The following is a 14,162-nucleotide window of genomic DNA, read 5'->3' on the forward strand; positions in this document are numbered from 1 at the left end:
CTGACAGCTAGCTCAGAGCCTGGAGCCTATTTCAGATTTTGTACCTCCCTCTTTGACCCTCTCCTGCTCACACTGTCTCTCTCTCTCTCTCTCTCTCTCTCTCAGAAATGAAATAAAAAAACATTTAAAAAAATTAAATAAAAATAAAATTACCAAATGCCATTGTCACATATAAAAAATAACCAATATTTCTTTTAATATTAACAAAAAAATAATAGCCAAATAAATGATTAGTGTCCAACTAGAATTATACGTAATATATAAATAATATAATGTAATATAACACATAATAGATAATATAATGTTTAGTTATCTCATAATTTAATAAGTTAGTATTTTTCTGGTAATTTTTTGAATCAGGTTCTCCAGAAGATTCATACAATATGTCTCTTTTAATATACAAGTTCATCTGATAGGTGGTTGTATTTTTATTTGTCAGTAGTTCTGGCATTTAGTGATATTAGTAGCAGTTGATGACTGATGCCTAGTGATATAATTCTGTCATTCTTTCTGTATTTATCAGCCAAATATGTCTATAAAGAGAAACTTTTCATCTTCTATTTGAAGGTGTAGGTTTTAAACATACTTTTTAAGATAAATTTACCCCTAAAACAAAGTGGAGCTAAAATCCTTCCTTCTTGGGTGATTCTCTACCATAACTTGTTTTGATAGAAATATGTATTTGGTAAATGGGGAGACCTTATGTATTTATTGCTCTGTGGTTTGTGGTAAGTTATTTAGCATATTTGAACCTTTTTCATCTCATTTATAATATGCTAATAGATAATATTTACCTCACCATATTTGTGACAATGAATTATTGAAGGAACCTAACCAAAGTATTCAAAAATGTTGGTTTTTATTCATCTCCTTACCTATGTGTAATCACCACCTTGCTTTTGTGGAAAAATATTTATACATACATACATAAATATTTTCATTCATTCATTCTTACATGATCCATTGTGTTGTAAAATTTTTGCCCCCACATAGGTGAAAAAGAAGCCTTTAATGTTTTCAGGTAGTTAACAAGGCAGTGTTCCCTGGCTTCTTCGGCTGACAGAGTTTGCCTTCTCACTTCCTGTGTGAAGATCATTACTGTCTCAAGTAAAATGAAATATAATACCAAGGGTTATTGTAGTAAAATAATTGTTCTATTTGGTATTGCCAATGTTTTAGCGAAAATGCCTTTCACTATATGTACAAAGTATCATGTATATGATGCAGATTAAGTTCAGTTATGGAACTTGTAGCAACATGTTTCAAATAGAATAATTAGGAGTTGGTTGATTTCTCTTTTGAAGATATGATACGATAAATTATTGGAGGCATCTCGTGTATTATAGACTTGTCTTTTAAGGTGGCTTTGTAATTTCTTGTGTTATTAAAAGAGAGGTTGAAAAGAGGATCTATAACATGAAGCTAGGCATTATGTTTTGGATATCATTGTCTATTGTCATCTTCAAAAGTGCTGTGTTTCTGTTCACGAAAGATGTTACTTTAAAAAAGAAGAGGTGGAATAGATGTCTCAACATATTCCCGTCCTCTGAGATCTCAGAAAGTCTAGGACTGTATATACCCAAAGACAGTAAAAAAAAAAGCTGTGTACATGTGCATAATGGAGCATATTTATATACTACGTGTTGGTTAAGAAATGGAGCTTTTCAGAGGTGGGATGCCTAGTAGTTATCTAATTAGGATGGAGAATCATACTGAGAGTTCCCCATACAGATTGGAGAGGATGCAGACTCTCATAAAATGGGGAGAGTTCATGTATATTAGATACCTTCAAGTTAGTAAGCCTTTGAGCAAAGCTTAACCATAAAACCTGTTATAGATAATTTTGGCATACTTGGAGGTTACCCTTCTGTAAAAAAATAAATAGCTTCATTCAACATCCATTTATTAAGTCCTTATTCTGTATCACGTACAGTGCCAATAATATTAACTGCATTTTTTTAGTAATTCAGCAAAATTTCTTAATGTTTATTTTTGTAAGAGAAAGACACAGAGTGTGAGCGGGAGAGGGACAGAGAGAGAGGGAGACATAGAATGCGAAGCAGGCTCCACGTTCTGAGCCGTCAGCAGAGAGCCCAGCATGGGGCTCGAACTCTATGAGTCATAAGATCATGATCTGAGCCAAAGTCGGATGCTTAACCAACTGAGCCACCCAGGCACCCCTTGAATTTTTTTTTAAGTTTATTTATTTATTTTGAGGGAGAGAGAGCGTAAGCGGGGGAGGATAGAGAGAGAGAGAGAGAGATTGATTCATTTTCAAGCAGGCTCTCCGGTGTCAGTACAGATGGGGCTTGAATTCACAAATCTGAGATCATAACCTGGGCTGAAGTCCAACATTTAACCTCCTGAGGCACCCAGGCACCCCTCAGCAAATAATTTTTGGGTGATTACATTGTTCTAGGTATAAATGTTAGGATATAGACAATGATCAGCCTTCATAGAAGTTTTATTCCAGCAGGGGGAAGACTGACAATAGGGGGTAACCATAAAAAAAAAAAGTTATACAGCATGTTGGAAGAAGATAAATATATGAAAAAAAGGAAAAGTAGGGGTGCCTGGGTATCTCAGATGATTAAATGTCCGACTTCGGCTCAGGTCATGATTACACAGTTTGTGGGTTCAAGCCCTGTGTTGGGCTCTGTGCTGACAGCTAGCTCAGAGCCTGGAGCCTGCTTCCGATTCTGTATCTCCTCTGACCCTCCCCTGCTCACTCTGTCTCTCTCAGAAATAAAGAAAACATTAAAAAAATTAAAAGAAAAATAAAGGAACAGTAAAACATAGTAGTGGGGATTAGGAGTGAATGGGAGGTAGTTTGGGCTTTTGGTTTTAAATACGATGGTCAGATACACCTCTTTGAAAAGATGACATGAGTTAGCCATGCAGGTTGCTGGGAGAAGAATGGTCCAGAGAGAGGAGCTGATATAAAACTTTAAGAAAACATAGCTGGTGTGTTTAAGAAGAAACAAAGAGGCCATTGTGCCCCAACAAGGAGAGTATGGTAGAGAGGAGGTCAAAGATCTGATGGTGCATGAGGGTTCATCCTAACAAGCAGGGCCTTATAGGCCACCATAAAGATTTGAGCTTTTACCATATCTGAAAAGAGAAGCAGTTACAGGATTTTTAGGAAGGGAATGACATAATCTGACTTTTTAAAAATTTTTTAAAAATTTACTTCTGAGAGAGAGAGAGATAGTGTGAGCAGGGGAGGGTCAGAGAGAGGGAGACACAGAATCTGAAGCATGCACTAGGCTCATAGCTGTCAGCACAGAGCCTGATAGGGAGCTTGAACCCACGAATTGTGAGATCATGACCTGAGCTGAAGTCAGATGTTTAATTGACTGAGCCACCTAGGTGCCCCTCTGACTTAAGTTTTAGAAAGATCACCTTGCTGATAGACTCCAAGCGTAGAACCAGGGAGAACGAGTTGGATCACTATTGAATTGTACTAAGCTAGGAGAAAAATGGTGGAGGCTTGGACCTGGGTGATATGAGGAGAAATTGTAACAAGTAGTTGGATTATAATTGTATTTGAAGGTTGACCAGATAGATTTACTGACAGATTGGTTATAGTGTTCCTCTCTTTAAGGTCACATATATTGGGTGAGGGAGACACATAAATAGATAAATTGTCATTACTGCAGGATGGAGATCTACAAATATTTTATAGGGGTGGAAAAATAGGTGTCTGAGAAATATTCCTGGAAGAAGTGATTTTAAGTTTATTTTGAGAGAGAATAAGCAGGGGAGGAGAGAGAGAATCCCAAGCAGGCTCTGCACTGTCAGCACAGAGCCTGATGCTGAGCTCAAACTCATGAACTGTGAGATCATGACCTGAGCCAAAACCACATGTCAGACACTTAACTGACTGGGGCACCTAGGAAGAAAGGACATTTCAGGAAGAAGTATGAACAAAGGTTCGGGATAAGAAATAGCATGACAAGTAGGGAAGGGTGCTGGGGGAGAAGTGAATACAGGATTGCTCCAGTGTAAGAGATATAGGCAGATCTTGGAAGGCGTTAATGTTATATAAAAAAATCTGAGGGGCGCCTGGGTGACTCAGTTGGTTAAGCATCCGACCTCACCTCAGGTCATGATCACACGGTTTGTGGGTTCAAGCCCTGCATCGGGTTCTGTGCTGACAGCTCAGAGCCTGGAGCCTGTTTCAGATTCTGTCTGTCTGTCTGTCTCTCTCTCTCCGCCCCTCCCGCACTCATGCTCTGTTTCTCTCTGTCTCAAAAATAAATAAAACAAAAAACAAATAAAAAAAAAGAAATCTGAGAACTGATCTGTGGGCAATGGGAAGCTGCGAAAGGGTCTTAAACAGAAGAATCATGTGGTCAGATTTTCCTTTTAAGTGGATGACTTGGATAGTTGTGTGGGAACCAAGAAGCAAGGTGATGGTTTTATTTGAAACCATTAATAAATCTATATAACCTTAGTGATTCCAAACAGAAGCATTAATCCAAGTTTACTTTCTTTAACAAAAATGAATTGGAACAAGTTCACATTAGCAGTATAGTATTATTGTGTATATGTGTGTTTCCATACATATAAATCTAAACCCTACACACCAAATCAACTTCTGTGGTTTTCTATTCCTAGCTATTAGTTATCAAAACCAAGGATTTAGTTTCTTTATTTTTACTATGTAATGAATGTTTATGTGATCTTCTTGTTATATTTCATTGAAGGGAGTGTTAATTGATAAAGAAGATACTTACAAATTAGTTTTTTTCTATTTATGTCTATTACCAACATAAATGGTTTCTTTCTCAGTATGGTGATTTGAAGAGTATTATCATTGAGAAAAATCAGATGACCTATCTGTTAACTAACAACAACAACAAAAAGCTCCAAAGTATATTGTATCAGCCAGTTCTAGGATACAAAAACAGTTCAGTACTTTGTGCTTTGTGCAGAAAGGGTAGCTGCTATTTAACCTGTCCCAAAGGCATGTGTGGTTGTACCATAAACCAAGCATGGCGCCTGCTTGTCTGACCTTAGAAATGAAAGGTTTAGGAGAGTTACTATATGTGTGCTACATTTTTTCGTGGATTCATTGACTTCCTAGTACAGAAAAGAATCAATATGACAGTTGGGAGTACTGCAACAAAAGAAATATGGTAAGAATTGGGCCCCTATTATGAGTAGGGGCACACAGCAGGTACTTTCTGTATATTATTTTGTTTAATCTTTGAGACTCTTGGAAAACTGAGGCTAAAGCAAGTTCATGCTGGTAAGTGGTAGAACAGAGTAAACAGGGTCAACTAGCAGTATGGATGACTTGAATGGGGAAATGATAGTGCAGCAGCTGTGTAGAAGGGCAAGGTAGCACAAACTGGTAACCTCTTGGGCTTCAGGTGCTAGACATAGAGACCTGGTTCTTGAGAAGATTTGTCGTTATTTGAAGTGGAGGGTAGGAGTGAAATAATCTTTTTTTTTCTTTTTAAAAATTTATTTATTTTTGAGAGAGAGAACAAGTGAGAAGAGGAGAGAGGGAGAGAGAGAGAGAGGATCACAAGCTTGAACCCATGAACTGTGAGATCACGACCTGAGCTGAAATCAAGAGTTGTATGCTTAATTGACTAAGCCACCAAGGTGCCCCTATACAATCTTTTTTAAAAAAATATGTTTGTATTGTAAAAAAAAATTAAAAACAATGTGTGTTGTAAGTTGCCAACCATTTTTAATAAGTATCTGGATGATAAAAACCATATTCATTTCTTCATGATGTTCTCCCTACATAATGATGTGGGTATATTAGATACTCAGAAAATATTTGCTGGTGATAGTGATGATCTGAAACGTGCTTCAGGTTACAAAACCTATGTAAAGCATATTTTGAAAATAGCTAGTTGTGAATTTCTGTTGCTTATTTTAATGTCTGTTTTTACTAATTATATTTTTAAGATAATTTTATATAAATGCCAAAACCCTTCATCTTCTAACACCTTGAATTATTTTTCATTTTCACATGGACATCCTATTTTTTCATCATGTGTTTTTTTCTTTTCATTTATTTTGTTCTTTTTTACCTGCCTCTGTTGCATAGAGAAGCTGCAACCAGTTTTGCAATTTTCCAAGTCACAAACGGATGTCTATAATGACAGTACTAACTTGACATGCCGCAATGGACATCTGCAGTCAGGTGGGTTTAGGTTTTAACTAACATGTAAAATAATAAAGCTTGCATGCAGAACAGAGTCCTGTGTAGCCTGATAATTTTGATTTGATTTTATAATGGTAGATTTCACTGGCTTTTGTTTTCACAGGGCTGTATTGAAAGTACAGTATCTCTGTCATTCATGGTATATAAATATGTAGCAAATAGGATATAACCATTCTCAACATGCTTTATTTGCTTGTTTTGCAACTTCCTATTTTTTTAGATTATAAAATATGAAAGTTCATTTTTCTAAGCTATTAAAATATTCTTTTATTTCAGTATTTGTGGTTTTTTCATGCATACCTGTACCAAGTTTTCATGATGTGATGTTTTTTAAGGCAGAAATTTTAATTTTTTTGTTACATACCAATATTAATTGCATGTACTTAATTCTACAATTAAGTAGAATTCCTATGCATTTTATCATAGTACCTTAGGAAAAATTTGAAGCTGAGGTCACATAGTGCGGGGACACGTTAGAATACTGACTATTCTTGACTATAGGTTAAATTTGTTTTCCACAAACTTTTGGGTATCAACTCCTACAGAAGATTACAACAGATCATTTTCTAAGTTCTCTGACATCTTGGCTAGTTTTATTGGTGACTTTTTCAGCCTTAATTTCATGTCCAGGGCTTAAATTTTATTAAAGTAAACATTGCTTTGTTCAATTTGTAGCAGAAAAACCTTAGTTTAGACTATAAGACAACTGTATTCTTTATTCTTATGTAATACAAAACCTTCAAGTCTTCAATAAAGAAGAATTAAGGTAAGTGGACTGGAGACCATACATCATCAACTCTTTCCCTTCTGGCTTTACTTCTCTCTTATGGAATTCTCATTTTGGTTTGGTCTTTTAGTACAGAGCCCCTTGTGATTGGCTGTATTCCTTTTCCTATTCCTTCCTGATTAAATGATTAAACTTTTTTTTAAAAAAGGTTTATTTATTTTTGAGAGAGAAAGAGAGGCAGAGTGCAAGCAGGCGAGGGCCAGAGAAAGGGAGACACAGAATCTGAAGCAGGCGATGTGGGACCTGAACTCCTGAATCACAAGATCATCGCCTGAGCCGAAGTCGGACGCTTAACCAATGAGCCACCCCACCCAGGCATCCTCTTCCTGTACATGATTTAAAATACCATTTCTAGTATAGAAATAAATACTGTGCCTGTTTCTCTTAGCACAGCTATGAAGAGCTGATATTTTCATAAGGAACTTTTTTTCAAAAGAAAGAAATGTAAGAATACACCACATATTAAATAAGTTTCTAAGATAGGTATTTGAAATCCTAATAATCCACCAATGTAATAGCAACATCAGCTCTATCCCTGAAGAGCTGGTATGCCTTTCCCTTATTATCTTGCTTCTCTTCTACTTCATTTTACATGTGAGATCCCATTGTATTTTTCTGCCATGCAAGAAACCCAAAACAAAGCAAAACAACTTTCTCTTCCTGAGACCTGTGTTAAGAAATCAAACTATCTTATTTCAAATCCCTAGTGATCTGTTTTATTCAGTTTTCTTGATGGGGGTACTTACTAGTGCATAGCTAATTTATGCAGCACTGGTATTTGATACCCATTAAGCCCTAGTCAATGAGCTTGGTTACTCAGGCCTGTTTTACTAGTGTCACACACTCCTGGAATATTCTGTGATGTTTCACTTGGATGAGTTACTTCATCTCTCTTAGGAAATAGTTATGCCAAAGTCGGCTTACTACTTCAGTGTGTTACCTATGGTGTCCAGTTTTCAACTCAAAATTTCTAGACCTGCAAAGAAATAAGAAAGTTTTACCGTAACTTAAAAGAATCAGGGGCAGCTGGGTGGCTCAGTTGCTTAAGCATCTGACTTCGGCTCATGAATTCGAGTCCCACATAGGGCTCTGTGCTGACAGCTCAGAGTCTGGAGCCTGCTTTCAGATTCTATGTCTCACTCTCTCTCTGCCCCCCCCCCGCCCATTCTCTCTCNCTAGCTAGCTGTCAGCACAGAGCCTAATGCAGGGCTCAAACCCACGAACTGTGAGATCGTGACCTGAGCTGAAGTTGGACGCTTAACTGAGCCACCCAGGCGCTCCTAAAAAAATATTTTTTAAGAAAAGAATCAGTCAGTAGAACCAGACTCTTGAATGGGCTCAGTTGTTGATGTAGCAAAGACTTCAATGATGTAGCAAAGACTTCAGAGCAGCTATTATAAATGTGTTCAAAGAATTAAAGTATGGCATTAGTTAACAAACCTGCAATCTTAGCACATAACAAACTATACAATAAAAATAATGGAAATTCTAAAATTGGAAAGTATAGTTCCTAAAATAAATTTACTAGATAACCTCAATAGCATATTGGAGATGTCATATGTAAGATTCAATGACTTTGAACCTATAACAATAGAAACTACTAAATCAGGTGACACCAACATTGTCAGAAAGCATATGCATGATTGCATAGGGCCAGGGGCAGTAAGTGATGGAGTGCAAGGAAACTTGGCTGTGATGGCAACATTTTGCATCTTGATTTTAATGGCTATTTCATCTTTTTTTTAAATCTTTTTTTCCTTAATTATTTTGAGAGAGAAAGTGTGAGGGGGGAGGAGCAGAGATAGAGGTAGAGAGAGAGAATCCCAAGCAGCCTCCACCCAGCACAGAGCCTGAGGCAGGGGTCAGTCCTACCACCCATGAGCTCATGACCTGAGCCAAAATCAAGAGTTGGATGCTTAACCTACTGAGCCACCCAGGCGTCCCTTCACTGTTAAATATATCTTTATAAACTCATCAAATTGTACATTTTAAATGGATCCAATTTATTATTCATAGATTATACCTCAAAAGGTTGATTAAAAAAGAAATACTGAAAGGCTTATAAGAAAGTATTTCTGGGGTGCCTGGGTGGTTCAGTCGGTTAAGCATCCAACTTCAGCTCCTGCCTTGATCTCACAGCTCGTGAATTCGACTCCTGCATCGGGCTCTGTGCTGACAGCTCAGAGCCTAGAGCCTGCCTTGGATTCTGTGTTTCCCCCACTCTCTGCCCCTCCCCTGTTTGTGTCTGTCTTTCTCTCTCTCTTAAAAATAAAGTTTTTTAAAAATTTTTAAAAATTGGTAATAGGTTAACACTTTTTTCTTCCTACAGTATTTTGAACATACTCCATTGCCTACTAATCCTTTGTTATTTTTTTATGAAAAGTCTGCTATCATTTTCTTAGTTCCTTGTGGAAATTTCTATTCACTTATAGTCTCAGGATTATATGTTTACTGTCTGAAGAAATTCAACACTTACTTTTTTAATGTTTATTTATTTATTTTGAGAGAGAGAGAAAGAGCCCTAGCAGGGGAGGGGCAGAGAGACAGGGAGAGAATCTCAAGCAGTCTCTGCACTGTTAGTGCAGAGTCCAGCCCAAGGCTCAAACTCACAAACTGAAGAAATCATGACCTGAGCCAAAATCAAGAGTGAGATGCTTAACTGACTGAGCCACTCAGGTGCCCCTCCCTTTCCTGTTTTTCCTTTGAAATGATCTTTATCTTATCTTACATGCTTTTCTGTTTTGGGGTGGGGGATGATTATTCATATCCTAAGTTCTGTGACATCTTGGCTAGTTTTATTGTTGACTTTTTCAGTATTAGTTTCATGTCCAGGACTTAAATTTTATGAAAGTAAACATTGCTTTGTTCAATTTGTAGCAGGTAAGAGCAGATTTTGCTCTTATTCACATCTTTCCTTATTATTTTTCCCTTTCCTAGATTGCTTTCCAGCTTTGTCCTTTAGGGTCGCTATCCACTAGTTCCTTGAACATATGGTTCAGAACTTTACATTTATTTACTGGAAAAAACCTCTTGATCACCTCTGTCTACTCTGTTCTCTTCCTTTGATTTTCCTTAATATACTTCAAGGGATTTGATGAAAAACACAAAAATAAGGTTTTTGGGGGTGCCTGGGTGACTCAGTTAAGTGTCCGACTTTGGCTCAGGTCATGATCTCATGGTTCATGGGTTCCAGTCTTGCATCAGGCTCTGTGCTGACAGCTAGCTCAGAGCCTGGAGCCTGCTTTGGATTCTGTGTCTCCCTCTCTCTCTGACCCTCCCCTGCTCACTTGCTCGCTCGCTCTCTCCCTCTCAGCAATAAATAAAACATTAAAAAAAGATTTTTGTCTTTTCTCTAGACTCTTCTAATTTGCTGACTAACATTTGTTTTTCTGTAAACACTTATTAATAAACTGATGTTTGTTAGGGAGTATATAAAAACATTAGAAGCAGTGAGATTTGAACATGTGAAAGCCTGTAGTTTATGTAGAAGTGCCATACAGGTCGGTCAGGTAACCTTTTAGGCTTAATTGAAAGTGTTCTATATGTGTTCATTTACATATATATAGCACATAGAATACTCAGCATGTTAAAAACCACATCTTTGTACCCTTTAAATTAAAAATTGGTTGATATTAAATTAATTGATGATTTCTTTTGGTGGGCACAGATGCTGGACTATTTTATAGTCTTGAAAGTTTGGAACCAAGGTAATGCAGTGTTTCCCCAGCCTCCTTCTACAACATAACTCTAATGCCTTTATTGCATTTTGTTTCTTAAATATTCAGCAACTTTGGTAATCTTCTTATATCCTCCTTCTGTCCCCACAAATAAATGTGGTTCTTCTTATTACAAATGAATATTCCTTATAAGAAAATTATAATATACATCAGGAAAAGGAAAAATCTAAATATTCATAATCTTGTCCATCAAGCGATAACTCCTATGAACATCCTAGTAGATATTCTAATTGAAATCTTATTTTGAAATATTGCTAATGTAAAAAAAAATAGTACTTAGCTTAGTTTTGCAAATTTGTACCCGTCTTTATTTTATAATGTTTAGCCACAGTTTTCTATCCTTGATGATCGTATCTTTTCTGTGATAGAAAGTGGAGCTGTTCCGAAAAGAAAAGATCCCTTGACACACACTAGTAATTCACTGCCTCGTTCAAAAACAGTTATGAAAACTGGATCCACAGGTCTTTCGGGCCACCACAGAGCACCTAGTTGTAGTGGTTTGTCCATGGTTTCTGGAGTGAGACAGGGACCTGGTTCTGCAGCTGGAACTCATAAGGTATTTGGAGACAATAACTTTAATTGCTATGCTTTTGCAAGTAATAAATATTGAACATGATATGCTTGCTTAAGATTATTACAAGTACTTTATACTATCTTAGAGCATTCATAAGTTTATACAAAGTGGAATGTATTTTAATCTATAAGAAAAAAATCTATAAGGACAACTTGCTATTGAGAAGCAAATCTTATTTTAACTCCCTTTGGACCTAATTTGATATTTTGTAGTAAACTGCTTATTCAGTCTGTCTTGTATAATGCTATATAGTCATTTTAAATTTGTTATTCAATTGTTTAAATTTATGTAAATGTTTTATAACATTAAACAGTTTTGTTAGAATTCTAACAATAATCAAAATTATATGACTGAATTGTTATAGGGTCTTTTTATTTTATGGTATCTAAATATTTCTGGATTAAATCCTCTCTAAGCCCACTTCATGCTAAATGTAGTCCTGTAGTTTATACCATTTTGCCTTGGAGTAAGTAAATACACAGTTTTGGGTTTTTTATATCCTTTTCCCTATTTTTAGACTTTAATTCTGTGAACTTTGAGGTTAATTTACCTGTGAAAAGGTTGTTAGGTTGTATTTTTACATTATGATTTTGTGTCCTTTAAGAGTACACCAAAAACAAATAGAACAAATAAGCCTTCTACCCCTACAACTGCTGCTCGCAAAAAGAAAGACTTGAAGAATTTTAGGAATGTAGACAGCAACCTTGCTAACCTTATAATGAACGAAATTGTGGACAAGTAAGTTTTGCCAGCTAAAGCATTTTATTTAATGGTTTTAGTTTTGAATTTGTTTATTCAATATGTTCTAAGTAAAATAGATAATAAATATCTTGTCTAGGGGCACCTGGGAGGGTTGGTCTCTTAAGCGACTGACTCTTGATTTCAGCCCAGGTTATGATCTCACAGTTTGTGAGTTCAAGCCCCACGTTGGGCTCCACACTGACAACACAGAGTGTGCTTGGGATTCTCTGTCTCTGTCTCTCAAAATAAATAAACTTAAAAAAGTAAAGTATCTTGTCTAATATACTTATTTAATTTTTATGATGTTTTCAGTTACTGTAAATGCAGAAAACCATTGTTTTACTGATTTAATTATAATTTCACAGTAAACGTAAAAATAACTATTTCAAAAAAATAACTTTATTTCATATGGTAGCAACTGAAGCATGTTTTGTTATGGAGCTAACTGAAATTCTATTTCTTAGTGGAACAGCTGTTAAATTTGATGATATAGCTGGGCAAGAGTTGGCAAAACAAGCCTTGCAAGAAATTGTTATTCTTCCTTCTCTAAGGCCTGAGGTAAGCACTTTATATTATCATTTTCCTGTAACATCATTCATTACTGAATCCAGTAAAGAAATGTGTGAGCTATGCTAGAATGATTAATTCATATAACAGATTTGATGTTTTAAAAAGGAACATAAGCAATTGATGTTGACTGGTTATTAGAAGAGAGTGACTGTAATGGTTCCTAATAACCAGTCTATTTTTAACCTTTAGAGGGAAAACTAGGTAACAGAAAATAATTTTTATATCCAGGGCAGAAGGATTTAAAATTAAGAGATAGAAATCATACTGCAGAAAAGGGAAGTTAAGATAAAATTAAGTTTGAAGAACTATTTTTTATCAAGTAGGGATGAAATACCATGTTATATGAGTTTCAGGTATACAACATTGACAACTCTGTACAGTAAGCAGTGGTCACTATAAGTACAGTTACCATCTGTCCCTATACAGTGTTGCTACAGTATAAATGACTATAGTCCCCATGCTGTACTTTTCATCACTGTGACTTATTTATTTTATAACTAAAAGCTTGTATCTCTTAATTCCCTTCACCTGTTTGCTCATTCCTCAACTCCTTCCCCTCCGGCAACCACCAGTTTGTTCTCTGTATTTATGATTAAGTATCTGTTTGTTTGTTCTTGTCACAACAACAACAACAGCAACAACAGAGTGTTAATTATGTGAGGTGAAGGGTGTGTTAACTAACCTTATTGTGGTAAATATTGTACAATATATGTATGTATCAAATCATACTATACATGCTAAAGTTAGTGTTATATCTTTTATATCTCAGTAAAGCCAGAAAATGTTTTAAGCAAAAAAAATGCTACAGTAATCAAGATAGTGTGTCTTTGGTGAAAGAATAGACAAATAGATCAATAGAATAGACTAGAGGGCCCAGAAACACAGAGACACAAATACCATCAGTTGACAAAGGCACAAAAGCAATTTGATGGAGAAGTGGATGGTGTTTTCCACAAATGGTGCTGGAATGACTAGACATCCTTGTGCAAAATAATTCTAGAACTGTACTTTCCACCTTTCATAAAAATTAATTCAAAATTGGTCACAGACTGAAATGTGAAAGGAAAACTAAAATGTAAAACTCCTAAAAGGTAATATAGGAAAAAAGTCTAGGTGATCTTTTGGTTTGACGATAGTTTATTGGACACAAGACCAAAAACATGATCCTTAAAGAAAAATTGGTAACTTGAACTTCATTAAAATTAAAAACTTTTCTGTGAAAGACGTTAAAAGAAGGAGAAGACAAGCTATAGACCAGGAGAAAATCTTTGCAAAATATACCATATGATAAAGGACTGGTATCCAAAAATATACAAAGAACTTTTAAAGCCGCACAATAAGAAAAGAAACGACCCAATTAAAATGTGGGCAAAATGATAAAATACCTAGGAATAAATCTAAACAAAGACGTAAAAAATCTATGTACTGAAAACTATATAAAGCTTATGGAAGAAATTGAAGAAGACACACACAAAAAAGGAAAAATATTCCATGCTCCCAGATGGGAAGAACAAATGTTGTTAAAATGTCAATAATACCCAGACCAATTTACATATTCAATACGGT

At 35.8% G+C, this 14,162-nt stretch overlaps 1 protein-coding gene across 1 annotated transcript in view; it reads left to right on the forward strand.

Annotated features, from left to right (window-relative positions):
* The window catches only part of SPAST (spastin), a 55,041-nt gene that overhangs the window by 19,650 nt on the left and 21,229 nt on the right, over positions 1 to 14,162 (forward strand). The window contains exons 6-9 of the mRNA XM_077772796.1: positions 6,071 to 6,166; positions 11,080 to 11,267; positions 11,890 to 12,023; positions 12,491 to 12,584. Of these exons, the coding sequence (XP_077628922.1) occupies positions 6,071 to 6,166; positions 11,080 to 11,267; positions 11,890 to 12,023; positions 12,491 to 12,584 (512 nt within the window). The remainder of the gene's footprint in view (positions 1 to 6,070; positions 6,167 to 11,079; positions 11,268 to 11,889; positions 12,024 to 12,490; positions 12,585 to 14,162) is intronic.

This window comes from Crocuta crocuta, unplaced genomic scaffold (assembly GCF_008692635.1).
Source record: "Crocuta crocuta isolate KB4526 unplaced genomic scaffold, BGI_CrCroc_1.0 scaffold363, whole genome shotgun sequence".
In the NCBI taxonomy this organism is placed as follows: domain Eukaryota; kingdom Metazoa; phylum Chordata; class Mammalia; order Carnivora; family Hyaenidae; genus Crocuta; species Crocuta crocuta.